Source organism: Alternaria triticimaculans, assembly GCF_023758025.1.
Source record: "Alternaria triticimaculans strain BMP 0046 chromosome Unknown scaffold_5, whole genome shotgun sequence".
Lineage (NCBI taxonomy): Eukaryota > Fungi > Ascomycota > Dothideomycetes > Pleosporales > Pleosporaceae > Alternaria > Alternaria triticimaculans.
The window spans coordinates 1142900-1162624 of NW_026055962.1; the positions used below are offsets into that span (position 1 = coordinate 1142900).

Consider the following 19725-nt stretch of genomic DNA (forward strand, 5'->3'; position numbering starts at 1 on the left):
ATAGAGAGATGTACCCGAGATGAGAGGTGTTAGGAGAGCGCTAGTGACAAGTTCCTACGACTTATACGCAGAGGCAAGGGATAGATGCAAAACACTCACATCGTGATGGTGGACTCTTGGACGAAAGTGACTTTACATTAACTATACAATCGACCGTAAAGCGCAGCTGTCAAACAGAAACATGGCCAACCATGTGGTAATGACTGTCCTGAGACCTTCTAAGGTTTTACAAATACTGCCCATCGTCCTCGACACTCCTCCCCCACTCCATCCACAGACATCGTTCAGCTCCGAGAGCTTTCCGCCTGGTGATCTTTGGGCTGAAAGCCTATCTAAGCAGCAGCAACCATCTCGCGGCGCGCGAACCTGAGGTTCCTCTTGGTGATACCGGTGGCAATGCCTTGGTACTGGTTGATGCAAACAGTAAGAGTTCCGGAAAGGGCACCTGCTTCATCCTTGAAGTCTGCGGCGCGGGCCTCGAAGGTATCAATCAACATGAAGGCAATCGTCTGCGAAAGGCTGTTAGCGAGCAGACTCAAGGAATTACGTTCGAGTTCAACAGATAGTATCGGAGCGGGCGCTGGGCGTGAAAACTACAAGAGAAGAAAGACTTACATCAACGACCTTCTCGATCTGCCTGAGTACAGCCGCAACGGGCGCACCGACGAAAGGGACAGTACTGAACAAACCGGCCTTGCCAATGAGGATGTTGAGCAGCGCTTGATGAACTCGGACAAACTGTTTCTCGTCGTAAGCAACATGAATATCTGTGGAACAGATGGTACTCACTTCGCGGAAGGCTTCGAAGACGGCATCAGTAGAAGCGCCTGCGGGCTCTTTGGGCATGCCCTGCATCTGAGCGATGGCGGTGGTGGCGGTAGTTACAATGTCTGCGAAGCCCCTAATGATCTCGGGGAATGGTCCCTGACCGACGAGGAGCAGTTGTCCACTGATAATGGTGACGCTTTTGGCCGGCGCCTGAAGCGCCATGCTCTTCGTCGTAATAGATTTAATGTTGGTGACAACCTCAGCAGGCGTGATTGCAGCGGAGATGGGCACGGAGAAGGCCAAGGCGGCGGTGAAGAAGTTGCGGAATGAGACCATGATTGCGGTGGGAAGAAGCTGTGAAAGCGGTTGTTGGTGGTAGATGGTAGAAGTGAGGAGTGATGATTGCAGATGAAGGTGTGCGATACCTTCTTTTCATGGGAGACTGCGGTGTCTTTATACCCGACGTGCGATGTAGCCAAGCTCGAGTCAACAGAGCAAATGCCTCCCGTAGTCCTGAACGACAACTAGGTTCGCTGATCCTCCTGGACACCGCGTTGAAATGCCAATCAAGCCCATAACCCAGAAGGTGGGTGGTGTAGCGTACGCTACTATCGAAAGAACAAAGTTCAATGACAGGTGAGGCTATGCACTACAACCCACTTTGCCTTGACCGAACACACGCAGATGTTTGCATGTAGGCCTCTGAATCAGTTGACAAAACGTTCTTGGACGTTGATCCTAAAAGATCATTGATCGGAGTATGGCATGAGTTGACATGTTTTATCGCATCATATTGAAGCAGCTTTCAACTATCGTCGGTAACCACTCTGCTCTCAGTATTGTGGTTGATGTTACCTCACAGTGATTATCGACAGGGTCTACCAAACTCGTCTCTGGCAGAGAGATCTGCCATAATCCATCGCCGAGTGGGGCTTTTGCGGCTGAATCTGCACATGGCATTGCGATCATCGATTCCCACTACTCTCGTCTAATACATGATCAACAATTTACTCCCAGTGAATCAAGAGACGCCGTATTGGGTAGAGAGCACTAACCGATCTCAGGGCTAAGGGGCTCAAGTCACTTCCCAACTTGTAGGGTGAGCTCAGACTACCCCGATCGCTTCACCGCGCCAAGATTAGCCTTGCAGTAGCATAGTAGATCGCTACCTTCTGTGAACAAGGCTTCTTGTCGACGTGCCCGAGTTCAGCTGAGGTTGTTCAGTTAGTAGCTCTTTGTTGGCAAGCGGCGCCCCACTGGAAAGGGTGTAGTGTAGTAGCGGTATCTACGGGTCGGCGATCCTTCTGCGGGCGTAGCCGTCGAACGTCAGTGCGATGATGCAGCCGCCCGAACATGCAAAAGCAGGCACCTACGATCGTCCAGTCAGAAATCCCAGCAACGAAGTAGGGTCGCCGAGCCTTATGCAGATCTGCTTTTTCCGTGTCCGGAGCGGCCGCAACCAATGCCAAGTCACGTGGAGGCCTTTGTTGCCCCTCGTGTAGATGGCAATCTAGTCTCATAATGTACAACGGCATGCAGGTGACTACCTGGAAAAGGGAAATGCGACATGTTCGCTGCGTGGCGCGGTCCGCCAAAAGCAACACAAAGGGTCCGGCTGATGTGTTGTTGTTTCTTTTGTCCAAGTCAGGGCTCGGAATAATGCCGAGCCCGCTGAGTCGCGGACGCTCGCCGACACTAGCCGTACAGACAGCTCCTATACTTTGGCGAGGAGCTAGCTCCTGTGCTCTCATGGTAGCTCAACTTCGGCGACTTCGCTGCACAATTTCTGCTGATTTGTAGCGACCGGAATACTCAACACATGTCGATTAGGAAATGAGAGACATGGTATTAAGAGTGAATGTCCAGATAGGTATAAATCGGCCGATCCTTCCCAGATAGCTACGTCAGCTCAAAGTTTAGTGAGATCGTACCTTAGGCCAACACCATTAGCCGCAAAAACCACCGGTATATTGCCGGCGTACTTGATGTGATGCCAGCTTGTGCTTAACCACCAACTAATTGCAGAGGCGCATTTGCTGCGGGTATTCACTCGCGACCGTTGTGACCAACCCTGTAAGCTACCAAACTCCTAAATAGCCTCCATGAACAAAGCAACGAAAACGAAAAAGCACGTTGGCAATTTACACCAGTAGAAAGCACGATGCCGGGTGTTCCGTACTGTCTGCACTGCCATGTAACTTGCGCGTGCCTAGGCGAAAGGCTTTGGCACAGAACGCTAAACTCCACATCCTGACGCCACTGGGCAGCACTCACTTTGATGTTGTACCGAGTCGGGCTCAATACGCTGTTTGATTCTTACTGGCTTCTTTCATGTACGAGCCAGTCTTTTGTGAAGTCGGCCGTACTTCTACAGACCTCCAGACAGACTACGGCTACGTACAGCAGTGAGTAGAAGACTCGCCATGAACCTCAATTACAAGTGCGTGTGCATATAACATGCCTGGGTAGTCCTCAACTAGGCGCTCAGACTCCAACCCCATCATTAACGCACCAACAAACGTCAAGCAAAGACCATAGACGAGACAGTCCTCATCCATGTGACGGCGCCACAACGTCACCTCAATATCGAGCTCCGCCAACAAGAATGCGATCCAGCTCTCTATCCCTAAGGCGTCACGAAATCGTGAGGCGCCTCCGCATGACAGCATCTACCATTATAGATGTTTGGTCGAGGCTAAGCTCCTAGTCTTCCGAGCAGAACGGCACCTTCTACTTTGAGCCTTCAGTCCGTGTTTCCTTACTTTTTCGTTCTTTGCAATTATAGAGCGGGCTTTCGTAGCTCCTCTCGCTGCCGTCGGAGGGGTTGAACCGACTTGGAAGCGCCTTGCTATAAGATATAGAAAAGCAAACACTGACAGACATGATGAAGGCTAGCCAAGACAACACCGGTTACCCTTAAGTCACTGCAAGACAGCCGTCAGTGAGTAGCGCATACATACGATGTTATCACTGTTCTGAAATTGTTCGTATGTTGAGCAAGCAGTGCTACCGGAAGCCTCATCCCCAAGATCGTTATTACATCCATAAGCTCTGAGTAGAGCTTCCCCAGAATCTGAACGCCAGCATATTACATAGACTAAATGAAACCAACGCCCCCATAACGAAGTCTGCATTCAATGCGACAGATGACCCATAGCCCTCATGCAGTCGGCAGACGTGCCAACAACGGTAGGACGTCTTTGAACCTCACTGGCTTGAGAAGGAACTCGTCAAAACCGCTATTCTTCGCTTGCTTTCGCGCTTTCTCGCTACCAAGACCCGTTAATGCGAAGATGTACGCCCGGGTACCTCTCTCATCCTCTAGAGTACCATCTAGACCATGTCTCGCAGCGTCATCGGACTGTCTTGGTATGCCTTTTTCCATCAAACCGTGTTCGATTCCACGAATCTTGGATACGGCCTGGAAGCCATCCATAATTGGCATGCTGATGTCCATGAAGATGCAGTCATAATTTGCTTTTGGGTCCCTTTGCTCAGTGGCGGTTTGATAGAGACGCACCGCTTCTGCGCCGTCGGTGGCACTCGAATACGGTACGCCGAGGCGTTTTGCAAAGGCGCAAAGCATTTTTAGATTTATGGGGTTATCGTCTACCAAGAGCAGACGGCGGAATCGGCATGTTGGGCTGCCTGTAAGCGGGGTAGGTGGTTGTATTGGTAATGGTGCTTGTAGAGCAGGACTTGTGGCGGCGTCGGCTAGTGTCACACGCTGCAACGACAAGCTGCGGTGTGGAAGTACTTTGGTTTGCGGGTCTGGCTCTAGCATTGTTTTGGCATGTTCTAATTGCTCTGTTGGCTCCATGTCAGGTCTGCTTCTGACTTCTATAGACGGCACTGCGTCGGCCATCTCCTTGGTAGTGGCATCCTTCATAGCCGAGATGAGTGCAGGTCCGAGCGAGTTTGCAGTGACTAGTACTGTGTGCATGGGTTTGCTAGTGCCAGATTCTGGAGGTGCGCCTTTAATATTGCGCAGGTCGACCATGACCGGGTAAGTCCCTCCCGTATACGTAGGGAACAAAGCTTTCAAGTCGTACGTGAGTGTCGAAGAGAGGGCATGGTGATCAATGAGGAGTACATCCAGAACCGGGAGTATGTCTGTGGAAACAGTGGTGAACCTCATGCCGAAGCGATCCTCGCAGATATTTTGAACGGCCCGCTCCAGCGCTTCGGGAGGCGAATCGATAGAGGGTGCAAACCCTTTGCCTTGCTCTTCGGGTAGAGAGAGACTGAGCATACCGATTGCCTTTCCGCTTAGGCATTCGTGAGAGGAAACGCTCTCGCCACGTGGCGCATTTGGTATCTGCGCCGTTTGACTAGCCGGAATGTTGATGATAATCTTCGTTCCCTTGCCCAAACGACTAGAGACTGATATAGTTCCGTGTAGTGACTCCACGATGCTTTTCACTAAGCTCAAACCTAGCCCAGTTCCTGGACTTAGTAAATTCTCCTGAGTAAAGGGTGTAAAGAGATGATATTTGAGGAAATCCTCACTCATGCCTACACCCGTGTCGGTCACAGAAAGACTGATGTGTGACTGACTGTCATCGGCAGCCTCCACGAATGCTAGACCTACGTGAATGTAACCCGACTTGGTATACTTCAATGCGTTGCTGACGACATTAAGTAAAATGCGCTTCCAAGCACCCTTGTCGATGACAAAGGTCCAATCACGGGCCTTTTCAATGTGTGTGGTGACGACGACAGGCTCGGATTGTGCCGTTGCGGGCGATCCAGCCAACGAATCTTGACGCTCTTTATTGAGTCCAGAAGAGAGGCGCGAAGAATGGTCATGACCTACGGAAACAGTCCCAATGACATCTTCGACCATAGAAGCCAAGTCGACAGCTACTGCACCGTGATGAACGTGGGTGGTGGAACGAGGATGTCCATTTCCGCCTCTTTGTCCAACGCTGGCGCGGCTATTCACTTTGGAATATTCCAAAAGATGGTCAAATGTATCGAGAAGAGTAACCGCACAAGACTCAATCATGGAGATCTCCGACATCAAACCAGATCCCTGGCAGTTTTCTTGGATCAGCTCAATGCTGGCCAAAATGCCATGCAAGGGACTTCGTAACTCGTGACTGATGGTCGAAACAAAATCCGACTTGGAAAGTGTATTCTCGCATGCTTCTAAGCGAAAGACCTCAGCCATCAGCGAGTTACCGAAAGCTGTCAATGAATTGACATCGCCAGTGTCAAGTGTTTTGCCTGTGTCAGATACCCAAGCTAGGCAGGTAGAGTAGCAAGCTTCTCTTGAGTAGTGAAACATAGGCAAGAATATTACGTAGCGGGTCTTTGGCAATAAACTGAAGAGGTCATTCCATCTGTCATCCGCAGCAGAGTCAAGTTCGTCATCGCAATCGTGTTGGAAGACCCCATGTTCATCGACAGCGAAGACATGCCCTCGAGGGTACTTGGCAGTCAAGCGCTGGATTAGCGACTGACGCAATTTCAGCTTTCCGAGGGCGTTATCTCTGTGGTAATAGGACAGAGGTACCGCAAAGAGTTCGCATGTTGGCGAAGATGTATTGTCAGGAGACATGTCTCGTACCTGGCAACCTTTGTTTCGGGCGCAAGTTGAAACAGTGTCAAAGAATACTAGGCCATCCAGGCCCATAGCATCGGCAATACTATCTGCGGCTCTCATGAAGAGAGTGTCGACTTGAGTAGCAAAGTCAGATTTGACCCGTTTCGAGACATTATCTTGGGGCGAAACGATAACAGATGTATCGCAAACAGGCAATGACTGGACATGGTCTGACATGGTGACGCTTGCATTCGTGCCGTCGGATAGCTTCTTGTCAGGTTTTCTTCGCGAGGCGGCGCCAAAAACATCTAGGTCGAATTGGCTTGTGTGAGCTCCAGAGCGCACAGGGGCCACAGACCTTGGAACCATGTCATCTGAAGCCACAAAGCGGCGAAGACCTTGCATCATCTCAGCAGATCGAGACTTACAAGCTTCGGCGCGTCGCATATCGAGGTATGCACTGATAGCCGAGGTAGTTTCGCGAAGAGTGCTCAGAGACTTGGGATGCAGAAAGTCCCGTTCTTTAGTGTCAACAACACAGTAGCTGCCCAATATGTGCCCAGACATTGCAAACAGCGGTATCTCGAGGTATGAAACCATGTGCGGGTAGCCAGCCACGAACGGGCGCTCGGCAAATGTGGGAACCTGGCGAAAGTCTTTTATGCAGAAATACGACTTGTCGGCAATGATATAGGGACTTTCCGGCATAGGCACTGGTTTGCCCTGGAAGATGCACATGGTGAATGGGCAGACGCCCCATTCGAGGGCGATTCGGGAAGTACCCAGCAAGAGCGGCTCGGCCGGGTCTGCACTCGAAAGCGACTGGTGCCTCGTCATCTCTGCGCATATGAATTGATTTCGATTATCAATGAGCGAAAGGAATGCGCGATCGCAATCCATCCTGTGCACGCCATGCTGGACGAGGGCGTTGAGGGTTATGTCGCTGCTGGGGACTGGTTCGGACGGCGGTCCTTCTGGGATGTGGAAGGGGAACGACGCGGCAGAGAGATATCTAGGGCCGTGTTAGCAACAGGAATCGGCAATGTGACGTCGGCTGGCAATTCTCACGCGGCGATCTCGTATGCGCGTACCCGTTCGTGGTTATCGATAGCTGCGGGTGGCGTCGTGGTCGAGATGGGCGTGGTCGTAGCCATGGTCCATTACGTCACTCACAGGAATTGAAGACTGCTGGTGCTGCGTGCGACGTTTGCGCGGGCCCCAGCAGTCTTCTGGGCTTTAGCAAGCAGTCTTGGCGTTAGTCAGCCAACACATAAACGGCCCGCAAAACCAAAGCTGTGATGCTCAAGTACGGCTTAATTTTCCGTCAAATTCATCGGATCGTGATGTCTCACAATAACGCTAGCCTAACACGGGTTCCGCGGCTGCATAGGGCTAGACGCTCAGAGACGCGTATTCGTCGCACACTTCAGTCAACTTCCTTCTCGTCCCGGGCTCCATAACACTGTGCCCAGCGTCGTCTATGAAGTGCAATTTGCTCTCCGGCCACTGCTTGTACAACTCCCACGCTGTAACCGGTGGGCAGACAATATCGTACCTGCCCTGCACGATGGTCGTCGGAATGTTCCGGATCCGGTCCACGTTCTCCTTCCTCAACCTGCAGGACGAAGTCAGTAATCATCTGCATTCCGTACAGCCAAGACTTACAGCTGCCCGTCTTCCATCCATGCTTTGTTGATGAAGTAGTGAATCTCCATCCTAGCATGTGCGAGCAGATAGGCTGGTTCTTTCAGTTTCTTGTACGCGTGTGGGTCAGGATACAGGGTGCTGATTGATAGCTCCCACGTGTTCCACGCCTCAGCCGCGGGATGACTGATAGACGAGTCCGAAGACATGAGGCGTTTGTGGTAGTTGCCGATATGATCGGAACGTTCTTCCTCTGGTAAGAACTTGATAAAGTCCTCCCAGCGGTCGGGAAACAGCATTTGCGCGCCGCCTGCATGGTTGGTCCACTTGAGTTCGATGTCTCGCACGGTGAAGATGCCGCGCAGGACTAGAGTACCTACACTATCGGGGTGTGTTTGCGCATATGCTAGAGCGAGTGTGGATCCCCAGGAGCCACCAAAGACCATGTGCCATTTGGAAAACTTCAGATGCTTGCGCAGCTTTTCGATGTCTTCGACGAGATGCCAAGTAGTGTTGTCTGTTGTGTTGGCATTGGGGCGCGATTGACCACAGCCTCGCTGGTCGAGCAGAACCACTCGGTATTCAGAGGGGTTGAAGAAGACGGTGTTGGTTTTGGAGCAGTTCCCGCCAGGCCCACCATGGAGGTAGATGACTGTAAAGCGTTAACTATCAGGAAAATTCGACAACATGGCTGGCACTTTTACCAGGCTTTCCGTCCTTCTTGCCGAACTGTTGATAGTAAAGTTCATGGGTGTCATCCACGCGCAGCCAATTCACGTCCCAGGCATCTTCATGCTCGTAGCTGGTGAACTGGAGTGTTTGAGCCATCATGCGTTGGTAGTAGATACGAAATTTGCGGCGAGACAAGAAGATGAAGGAGCTTTTGTAGTCGACGTGTATGCAAGACAGTCATACTGGTAGTGATGGAGTCAGACACCCGGGTACTACTACCCCGCTTTCAGTATAGTGGCCCCCGCTGCTTCAAGAACACCTTCCTATTCTGCTCCCAGGATGCGACTGACTAACGGCAGCAAGCGTGCGAAAGATGCAATTGACACGATGGTATTTAAAACACACATTATTGTATGTACTAGATAATAATGACGTTGGCGACAAGGACCTAATACTTAAAGCCACCTGCCCTGGTGCTCCACAAGCCCTTTGGGTCAACACTCTTCTGCAATGCCTTAAACTTGTTGTAATCCTTGTAGCTCTGGAAAACTGGCTGGTCCCACATGGCATCGTTGATGAACAAAGGCATGTACATGTCGCTTGGCATGCCCGCTTCTGCTATCCATTGAGGCACGACTTTGTCTAACCAAGACGTCAATTCCCTGGCGATGCCAAACGCAAGAGCGTCGTCTGTGGGCAAGTTCCACGCTCCTTGGTAAATTAGGATGATGCGATCAGGGTCGGAGGACGAAAGTCCCATGGCATTTCCGCCCTTAGACTCGGACATCTTTCCAAAGCGGGATGGAAGAGGTTGGAAGTCAACGCTGAATTGGATGGCGCGAACGACAGGTAGGGTGTTGAGGAAGATACCAGTGAGTTCAGCAAGCTTGTCGCGAATCTCCTTGTACATCTGAGGCCGGGATGCAATGTATGGAACAGTGTAAGTGCGGAAGAATGCGCGGGCGTTCAACAGTCGGACTGGCTCGCCGTTTGCCTTCAGCTGGAAACTGTTAGTTGCTATACAGCACATTGAAGTTAGATTATAGACTTACTAGCTCGGAGTACTTTTGTGTCTTGGGTAGACACAAAGGGTTGACGATCTTGAAGAAATCGGCGAACGGACCCGATGTAGGTGGCTTAGGGTTGTCGTAAAAGGAGAAGAGGATTTTCGTCTTGATTCCAGCTGCGACTACGAGGTCCGTAAGAATGATGGCCGCCTTGGGGTCTTCGGCACCGTGTGCCATGAAGTTGTGCAAAGCAGCGTATAGTGCGTCGGATTTTGAGTCGTCGAAGACACACGAGCCACCCCAGACGTCGCCCATGTGATGGACTTTAGTCTTGAACTGGGTGACAATACCGAACTGGCTACCGGAACCACGCATAGCTTGCGCAAGGTCGGGATGCTTTGCGGCATTGACGTTGACGACAGACCCGTTCGCCATAACAGTCTCCCATTCGATGATGTTCTATCGCTTGTTAGCATAGCTGCCTTTTGCATATAGCGGAAAACTGACATCGGCTGCAAGACCCTCTTGAGCACCGAGGAATGAAAGACCTCCACCCAGCAGCAGACCAGCGACACCGACGAGACCGAGTCGTCCTCCAGCGATTGCCACGCCGCTCTTCTCAAGGTCGCCAATGACGTCGTTCCATTCACCTCCTGGTCGGACGTAGGCAACATCTTCTGCTGCGTCGTACGTCGCTCCGACTAGATTGGTCATGGCGATGAGAACACCGTCTTGGACTGCAGCATGTTGCTTGTTTGGATCGTGACCTCCGCTCCGTGTAGCAAGCTTGACAGTCGGGTACTTGTTCAAGATCTTGATAGCAATGGACACATCTTGGGCAGAGTCTGGTTGAACAATGCATGCAGGATCAACTTCGCGGAGATTGGTAGCCCAGTATTGCTGCGTCTCATGTGCGTATTCGAGCTTGAGAAGTCCCGGAGTGAGGACTTTTCCTGGAAGAGCATTGTTGATTTCGTTACACGCTTTGGTAGTGGCCTCTGTGGGAATAGCAAAGGCGGATTGGGCTCCTAACAGGAGAGTCGCAAGAGCGAGAGAGGTGAACTTGTCCATGTCTGGAAGTGAATGAGTGTAAGGAACGAGCGAAAGATGGACGAAAGCGCAGAAGAACGAACGCAGCCTACAGACCACCTCTTGATGAGCGATGTGCCTTAAGTACTACAATGTGGGCTTCTTCGACGTTAGGTTTAGCTGTCTCCGGTCTTGGTTCCGGACGCCATGGCAGCCATGCAAAGAGCAGCACATGTACACAAGCTGGGGAGAACCATGGCTAGGGCAGGTCGCGTGGAAGAATCGTAAAATACGGCAAACCCCCTCCAATGGCGACGCATGAAATAAGGAATTGAGTGCAGATCATGTGAGAGTCCCTGCGAAGCTTACGGCAATGGGCCCGACATTTGAGGGGAATCGACGCACACCGTCGTAAAACTATATGGTTTGCTGGAATGGGTATTTAGCCTGGATAGGATAAGGCGAGCCCAGTATTGGAAACGGTACTTGAGTGCCGAATTGCAGGACTGGCAGTCTCGGAACCCGAAGGTTTGTCAGACAAGCAGTGCGTATAATTGTCATCGACGGTCATGGTGGGGTGCGCTGATGGTGGGACCGAGTCCGAGTCCGATCTCAGGGGAAAAACACGTCTGTGGCATTAAACTTCTGGGCCATGCGAAACGAGAGTCACGCACAGATACGCTAGAGAAGTATATGTATGTCGTTGGTAATCACGATAATTGCTGAAGCGGGAGTGGTGGTGAAGCCGGGTGCAGGCGGATGCAACGATGGTGATGATGCGAGAAGGACACGAAGAGGCTGCATGCACGGCTGTGACGGGCTGGCTGAAGGTGGACGTCGTCGTATCACGTCAACGTTGCATGGAGTCGTGGCGGAAGGATCGGAACGCGTGGGTCCGTGCTTGTTCGGTTGCTCCTTCTACCTCCTACCTGGGCATCGGAACCCAGGGATAAACAAACAGTGGCCGACAAGCTCACAACGCCGCCACATCCGACGACGCCGCCGGTAGCCGACCACGACGGCTGCACTCACCATGGACTCGTACAATCTCAAGACGGCGTCGACGTACATCAACAACCTGCTGCTTGCGCGGGGGTTGTTGCGCAATGGCACGCCCATTGAGTTTGCGCATCCGTCGAGGGGAGAAGGGGGGAAAGAGGCCACCATGGCCCAGATCATCAACCTGGTGCACGACCTGATATTGAAGCGCGATGTAGGCACATGCACGTTCACGTTCTGGTGGAGAGGGTCCTAATGAGCAGATAGCGCGACCAGGAATACCGCGAATCCAGCGCCGACACGCTGCGAAGCCTGCGCGCCGAGTCGACGCGCCAGACGGCCGCCCTCGAGAAGCAGCACAACCGCAACGCCGACCTATCGCGACAGCTCTCGCTCGCCCAGGCACAAGAGCAGTCGGCGCGCAAAGCCCTGCACACGGCCGAGTCGTCGGCGCGGAAGCTGCGCGCCGAGATGCAGCGCCTCAAGACGACGGTCGACCAAGTGCGCACCAGCTGCACCAACGACGTGCGCAAGCGCGACAAGGAGATTGCACGGCTCAAGAGCCACCTGACGAGCCAGCAGCGCGGCAACAAGACGGGCCTCGTCGGCGCAAGCATCACCATCAACCCCGGCAGCACGGGCTTGGGCGCCGCTACTGGCCATGCGCGCGACGAGTCGCCCAATGTCGACGACCCCGAATACAGCCTGAAGCAGGAGACTACCGAGTTCTTGACACAGCTGAGCCAGAGCTTGAGCGACGAGAACGACAACCTCATCGGCCTCGTGCGGAGCGCCCTGGTGACGCTGCGAGAGCTACAAGGCATGCCCGAAGTCAATCGCAAACAAGACGCAGACGACGCCTCGGTCGCGGGCGACGAGCAAGACGACACGCAACAGGACATGCTGCACACGCTGCCTACCGACTACGAGACTCTCGCCGACGACATGGACACGGTCTTGGACAACCTGAAGAACCTCCTCACAAATCCAAACTTTGTAGCAGTGGATGAGGTCGAGATGCGCGAGGAGGAGATACACAGGCTGCGGGCGGGCTGGGAGAAGATGGAGGCTCGGCTGCGCGAGTCGTTCCTCCTCATGGACTCCTGGCGAAAGCGCATGACCAATGGGGACACCATCAATCTCGAGGAGCTTAGGATGGGACTCGGATTTGGCGAAGGATTTGAGACGGTCGACAGGGAAGGATTCTCCGTGATCGATGAAGAAAGCGAGGCCGAGGAAGCTGCAAGCTCAGCCTTAGAAGAAGACGTGGATAATACTGAAGAGCAAGAGGAGGCGGTCTACCTGCCCTCACCCAATCCACACGCGAGACCAGACGAGACAACTGGGCCCGACGTCTTCAGCATCAAGTTGCAACCCAGCCAGCCAGCGCTGAGGGAGACCAACGGCAACAAGTCGCCCAGTCGATCGCCCCGCAAAGTCGCCTTCTCAGCGTCCATACCGAATACACCGTCTCAGGTGGACGGGGAGAACGCAGACACGTCTGGGATAGATCTAGTCGATGCAGAGAAGGCTAGTCGGCCGACCTCTGCAGCCAAACTACCTCGTTCTGAAGAACGAGTGTCAAGACCAACGAGTCAAGACAGACCACGCCATGTACGTTGTGACATCTTTCCCTCTACGTCCACTCTCTCCACAATCTCCAGCCCAGCAGCACCACACCCATCCCTCAACAGATCTGACAATCTACGACAGACCAAGAAGCGCTTGTCGAGCCCACGTGCGCATCCCGACGAGCGATCGCCGAAGCTATCGGTCCAAGACAAGTTACGAGAGGCCGCGGAAGCAGCCGCTGTAACCGACGGAGACATCTCCACCAAGAAGACGGACGAAAGCACCGAAGTGTCCGAGGAAAACCCTAAGAAGCGGGCACCTAGATCTCCCGTCAAGACACGAATCAGTGGGAGGCCAAAGAGGAGAAAAAGCACCTTGACGCCAGAGGAGCTGGCAAATCTTCTAGGCTGCTAGACTAGGTTGGAGCATGTGCGATCCTCACGATGGCACCGTGGACTTGGACTTGATAGCGACTCAGGGCTGCATCGGCGGCTGGTCATGCAAGATCATGCCATCAACTGGCCTCCAGTTATATGCGAGGCTTGCATGTTGAGGAGTCGGTCGGTGGAGTGAATGATGGGCGTGACCCATGCTCTCCTCTATTGGGTAGGTCATAGATGCCAGTGCGTTTGTGGCCCTCATGCACTGGGTAACGGCGCGTATCCTGAGGCCCTCCTCGGCTGGACTATCAAATCTCGCCAGGCCCACTCATGAGCTCGCACAGGTTCGGTCAATGCGCGACTGTGAACGGTCTTGATTTTGAAGGACGTCCATGAGAAATGACCTACCTCATCGTGCGAATGGGCCATGGCACAGCAGCAACACAGCATCTCCCCTGCTTCTTGTGTGCCCAAGGGGCTGCGTATCCGACGCAGTGACATGCCTTGGTGGAAGTGCTCATAGTCGGGCATCGATAATGTTATCGTCCTCGGTCGCTTCGCGTACCTGAATCCTCCCGCCCGCCCATCATTCCTCCTGACAACTCTGCACTCGTTCAATCTCTAGTCTTCACATGCACCTCTGCACATCATCACGAGAGACACCGGTTTTCCTCCACATGGCGCACATTGTGACCGCAGTGTGGCCGTAGAAATCGCTCGCTCCGCCTCCAGCATTCCTGAGGTTGGTGAAGTGGTGTTGTGGTTGGACGGCGTTGCAAGCCACTAAGTTTATTAGCCGCCCATTGTCCTCATTCGGGACATTGGGTGATGGATGATATGAGCACAGCTCCAGTGATTGGGCAGAGGCCGAGAAGTGGATGCAGAATGGCTGTAAATAGGTCTCTATGCGGCAGGGAGGATAGCTGCAGCGCGACCAAGGTAGCAGCCTTGGAAAGCAAATTTCTCTGCATCTGTCGTCAGCCCTCGAGCCACAGTTCCCCCGTCGAAAATGCACTGTTATGCAGTGTGACAGGCGATTATCTGCACCTTGCACATCCCGGCATCACATGGCTCACCTGTTCTCTGCTGCTCATTGGTGTGGTGTTTTCACCCCAAGCCCGTGCGCTACGTGACGGCCCACTTATGTATTCCCCGCCCGCGTTGGCGAATGAGGGCGCAGAAGCAAGACGCCCGGCTACACACGTCAAGCCCGCCCACCACTCCCGCTTCACCATCAAGCGCTCGCCGTACATTCGATAGACTGCTCTCCACACCCGCTACCAGCTTACACCCTGCGAACATGGCGTGTCTACGCAGCGCAGGTAATCAATCGCTACCGGGTGCAGCGAGACCTGGCCCATAGTTGGCGTAGTGCAATGTGCCGGCCTGCCAGCCCCTCGCTAACGCCCAATGGTCGCTCAGCAGCTGTGCGATGCTGTGTCTATAGATAAGTAGGCCTGGCGCCGCTCACATCTCGTCTTTTTTTCTTCAGCAAGTGTGTCAAGTTCAGAGCTGTTGTGTTCGTCTTTTGTCTATTCTTTTTACCCCTCCCCTTCTCCCTCTCTACTCTCCAGGCCTGGTGCCATTTAATTCCCACTACCTCACCGTCGACCTTTATACCCACCCTTTTACAATAATCCAATTCTTTGTGGCCGGTCCACTTTCACGTAATACACAGTTCTACTTGCTCGAAACGAAATCTCAAACTCACAACGACAACGCAATACTCGCAAACCTTTACGAAACTCTCAACACACAGCTTCTTCAGCAATCTTGACGTCTATCCATTAGTTTGGCATCGGACGAATTCGAAAGAAACGATTACATCATAATACCAATCTTTACAACAGAAAGAACGAAACAACATCACAATGGCCGCTATCCAGCTTAACTTCACTCTCCGCACTTCCTCCAACTGCAAGACCGTGCACTTGCTCGGTTCCTGGGACGGCTACCAGGGTCAGCTCCCGCTCTCCAAGGACCCCAAGAAGTCCGGAGGCTGGGTCGGATGCTTCAAGTTCCAAGGACAGACCTTGAAGCAGGGACAGCGCTACTGGTACTACGTATGTCTCTTCTCTAGCACTGCATGGTGAACTAGAAGCTAACATCTGCCCAGTACATCATCGACGGCTACCACGTCTCGCACGACCCCGCTAAGGACCACACCACCGAACCCACCACTGGCCGCAAGCTTAACATCATCGACATCCCCGCTGCCAAGTCGAGCTCCAAGACAACCACCTCCAGCTCAGACCGCAAGTCCCGCCGCGTCTCGACCGCCACCATCCCCAAGGGCCGTGGCCTCAGCCCAGAGCGCATCGTCGCGCCCAAGCCCCAGCGCCCACACGAGACCCGCCAGGTCATCAACACCCAGTACGACAAGACCACTCTTGAGGATCTCAACCGCCGCTTTGCCAAGCAGCAAATCGAGGAGTCGTCCGACGACTCAGACTACGACTCCGACGAGGGCTCCGACGTTCCCTCGCTCACCAGCCGCTCCACCAACAGCTCCAGCCCGTCCAGTGTCAGCTCTGGTAGCTCATGCTGCACATGCGAACGCTACGGAATCACCCGCGCTGGTGACCGCGTCAAGCTCGACTGCGGTGGTGCTCGCTGCGGATACTCTGATGACTCATCTGACTGCTCCTCCGAGGACGAGTACGTGTACGAGGAGAAGACCACCCGCCGCCAGGGTGTCGTCATCCGCTCCTAAGTGCATCACTACCTTCCTGGATACCATTGTTCCGTCATCGACACCTGCATCCTTGCATCTTCTATCGCAGTGTGCCGATGCGCCTTTTCAACCTCTTTCTTCTGTGCATATTATGATTACGAATCTTCTTTCTTATCTTGTTCTATCAACTACAACCGGCCTCGTGTTCAGAGGCTGGCTTCCGCTCTTTGGGATATTATGACGGGTATTATTGCTGCTGGTATGGGAGCTGCCCATGGGTTTTATGCTGGGGGATAACGAGGCAACTGCCTGCACCTTACGACAATGGCTTAACAAGCCATCCAGAGAACACGCTAGATGTTCTCATCGTGCCAATGCACGCTCATGTAGTCTATAGTTTACTAAATCTACGGATCCGCATGCGCTCGTGCGCGGAAAGATACATCGCTTTTCAAAAATGCACTCTGAGTGACTTCGAGCCGTTGTAAGCGGCAGGGTGCATGGTGACCTCGTCAGGCCCGGCTGTCGCAACTTCCCCACGATTGTTGAGGGGTAACTGCCTAGCTCAACAGATCCAGGCCACCACTCCGACGCGACGCCATCATCTTCATTGCCTCTCTCATCCGCCCACCCCATTTGTCTTGCCATTTTTAAGACCCCTCGTCTGGAATCCTCGTCTTTGCCCTTGTGCTCACCATCATGGAAGCCGCTGAGAACGACGCCAATTGTCAAAAATGTCAGTTGGATGGGATTCGCCTAAGGACAAAAGGCATGGATACTGAAGGCTTTTTTCGATGGGACGACGCTTCTCTATTTCTCCATGAGCCCTGTCCAAAATGCAACAATACGGAGCTGGATCCCTCGTTACGCTTGTGCGAGGCCTGTCGTCACTTCCGTATCTGGCATTTGCTTACCTGCCGTGGCCAGATGGAATGGGATGGTCTCCTCAAACACTGTCACAAAAGCCAGGGGCATTGCGATTTCTGCCATTCCGTCATCTCAGCGGCGCAAGACTCTAGTAGAGGATATGGAGGAACACTGGACCTCCAAGATGCCGACAGCGTCAAATTCGCGATCCGTAGTGACAGTGGCGACGGACTCGTGCGCTGCATCCTCTACATGTTATCCGTCGTCATCAATGGCAAAGAAGAGCCTTTTGCGGGCGACCACGAATATATCGTAGACACCATAGACCGACCTATTGATCGTGCCTTTTTCGATGCAGGAATGTCATCATCCTCTGAGCCAGAGAAAAACACCAAAGCATTAATGTCGCGTCTCCATCCTTGTATTGACTGGAGCCAACACCGGACTTGGTTTGGAAGCCTACCATTACTGAGATCATCGGAGGAGAAGCCTGGAGGATTATTCTTACGACAAACACTCCAAGACGTTCGTGTGGTAGATGTTGTGGATGCGTGCATCGTACATTTACCTCGAGACGCCGAGTACGTTGCCCTGTCGTATGTATGGGGACCAGACTCCGCCGAAGACTTTCGGACCTTGCGCACCAATTTGCGCGACCTTGAGACCCCCGGTAGCCTGGATAAGATTGACCTGCCCTCGACAATATCAGATGCTATCACAGTATGCAGACAGCTAAAACGTCGATTCCTATGGATAGACCGACTTTGCATTATACAAGACGAACTGTACGCGGAAGCAATTCAGTTAGAGCAGATGGCAAGTCTATACCACCAAGCAGCCTTGACAATTGTTGCAGCTGCAGGTTCCAATGCAGCACATGGGTTGCTGGGAGTGAGCTGCGCGAGGAAAGAGCAAAAACAGCTGAAGTTTCACAGTCGCCTCCAGCTGGTAAAACCCGCACCAGATCTCGGACAAGTCTTAGGCAAGACTACATGGAGCAGTCGTGCCTGGACATTTCAGGAGTACCTGTCGTCAACGACCATGATGTTCTTCACCGAACATGGACTTTACGTTGGCCACAGATCGGAACCCGGCTCGATCGATGTATACACCGAAGCACCCGCGGTACACCAATCCACATATGATCGACTACACAATCCGTTCGACGCATGTGAAACATACACGTCCAAGTCGCTTACGCACTCATCGGATAGACTGCGCGGTTTTTCCGGAATACTGTATGCGACCCATGGTAATAGGACAACGTACGGAGTGCCCATTGACGACTTCGATCGCAGTGTTCTGTGGCGACGACGAGGATCGAAAATTGAACCAAGAACCCAGGAACAAGAGAATACCATACCCACATGGTCTTGGACATCGGTTGGAGGACCCATAGAGTTTTACCAGAAGTACTGTTATTCGTATAGCCTTGCTTACTGGGGCAGGTTCGTCTACGAAGAAGACAGGGTGGTGAAGGTCGTCATTGGACCACCGAACCGAACATGTCAAGATAGACGAGAGAGAAGCGATCATATCACAGCCGCACTTGCATGGTTGGCTGGCTGCGTGCGCTCAAAACCACCAGCCTATCTCAAGATCGACTGCTCGAGTGCGGAGTACGAGAAACGTCTCGAGGAGAGATGGTCCGATAATGATCCCACCGAATACTGGAGAGATGCTTTTCGCGAGTATACAACGGATGAGCTATTTGAGAGCGTCCCTGGTAATCTCTCAGATAACACTAGACGCATCATAGTGCACACACAAAAGGCTTCCTTCACCCTGGATCGAAGTAGCCGAATTGGAAAGGACATGTCGCGAGCATGGCAACACCCAGGAAATGCCACGATCCTGATTCGCAGCAAGGGCTTGGTAGCAGGTGCTGTAGAGCTTGACGAAGATCTCCTCGATAGCACCGGAAGCCGAAAGATGGACCATTGTGACGTAGACCTGATTGCACTCTCAGTAGACCCTGAGAGTCATAGATTCCCGCCAGTTATGACGTGCTTCGATTCGCCATCTGACAGCTCGTCGATCAGCAAGTTCTTTGGATGTATGTGCTCGTCAAATGGGACCATCGATTTAGAACCGGAAGCGCATCTGGTAGAGTGTCCCAAACACGTGGATTTCAACACACCCAGCCCTTACTGTGAACTATTGTCTCACAACGACAAATTTGCTCCTGAGCAGAGACAGACCGAGAAAGCAAGGGCATTTGTCAAGCACTGGGAAGGATTGAGCTATTTTGGCATCGACGGCAATCCTATTCACAATTTGAAGTACATACCTGAGTTGTATGTAATGGTAGTTGCGCCGGTTCCAGTTCAAGAAGAAGGCGTCGTCATATATCGGAGACTGGGCATTGGAAGGGTGTATCTGAAGAGATGGGTTGAAGCATCGCCGAAGTTCGAAACAATTGTCCTGGAATGAGGTGACTCGGATGTAGTAGCTTGGTGTCTACTAGTACCTTCAAGTTACCCTAGTAGATGGGTCATCAAAGACGCTGCTTTGGGCAAGCTTCGATTGGATGCGCTGCTATAGCACCTTGGCTCAGTTCTGGAG

General features: G+C 52.8%; 5 protein-coding genes across 5 annotated transcripts; 2 read left to right on the forward strand and 3 right to left on the reverse strand.

The window, feature by feature from the left end:
* Nucleotides 1-332: 332 nt before the first annotated feature.
* J4E78_004702 (uncharacterized protein) lies at nt 333-1104 on the reverse strand (the record flags this gene model as incomplete). The annotated part of the gene is made up of 2 exons (XM_049365330.1): nt 333-509; nt 616-1104. The coding sequence occupies 2 exons, from the start codon at nt 1102-1104 to the stop codon at nt 333-335; spliced, it is 666 nt and encodes a 221-aa protein (XP_049223131.1).
* Nucleotides 1105-3928: 2824 nt separating this feature from the next.
* On the reverse strand, nt 3929-8791 carry J4E78_004703 (uncharacterized protein; the record flags this gene model as incomplete). Its single annotated transcript, XM_049365331.1, has 5 exons — nt 3929-7328; nt 7408-7427; nt 7715-7931; nt 7982-8612; nt 8665-8791. The coding sequence occupies 5 exons, from the start codon at nt 8789-8791 to the stop codon at nt 3929-3931; spliced, it is 4395 nt and encodes a 1464-aa protein (XP_049223132.1).
* Nucleotides 8792-9080: 289 nt separating this feature from the next.
* On the reverse strand, nt 9081-10710 carry J4E78_004704 (uncharacterized protein; the record flags this gene model as incomplete). The annotated part of the gene is made up of 3 exons (XM_049365332.1): nt 9081-9632; nt 9685-10098; nt 10147-10710. The coding sequence occupies 3 exons, from the start codon at nt 10708-10710 to the stop codon at nt 9081-9083; spliced, it is 1530 nt and encodes a 509-aa protein (XP_049223133.1).
* Nucleotides 10711-11701: 991 nt separating this feature from the next.
* Nucleotides 11702-13653, forward strand: J4E78_004705 (uncharacterized protein; the record flags this gene model as incomplete). The annotated part of the gene is made up of 3 exons (XM_049365333.1): nt 11702-11881; nt 11935-13281; nt 13381-13653. 3 exons carry the CDS (start codon nt 11702-11704, stop codon nt 13651-13653), a joined length of 1800 nt encoding a protein of 599 aa, XP_049223134.1.
* A 1837-nt stretch (nt 13654-15490) lies between these two features.
* Nucleotides 15491-16332, forward strand: J4E78_004706 (uncharacterized protein; the record flags this gene model as incomplete). Its single annotated transcript, XM_049365334.1, has 2 exons — nt 15491-15682; nt 15736-16332. 2 exons carry the CDS (start codon nt 15491-15493, stop codon nt 16330-16332), a joined length of 789 nt encoding a protein of 262 aa, XP_049223135.1.
* Nucleotides 16333-19725: the final 3393 nt, after the last annotated feature.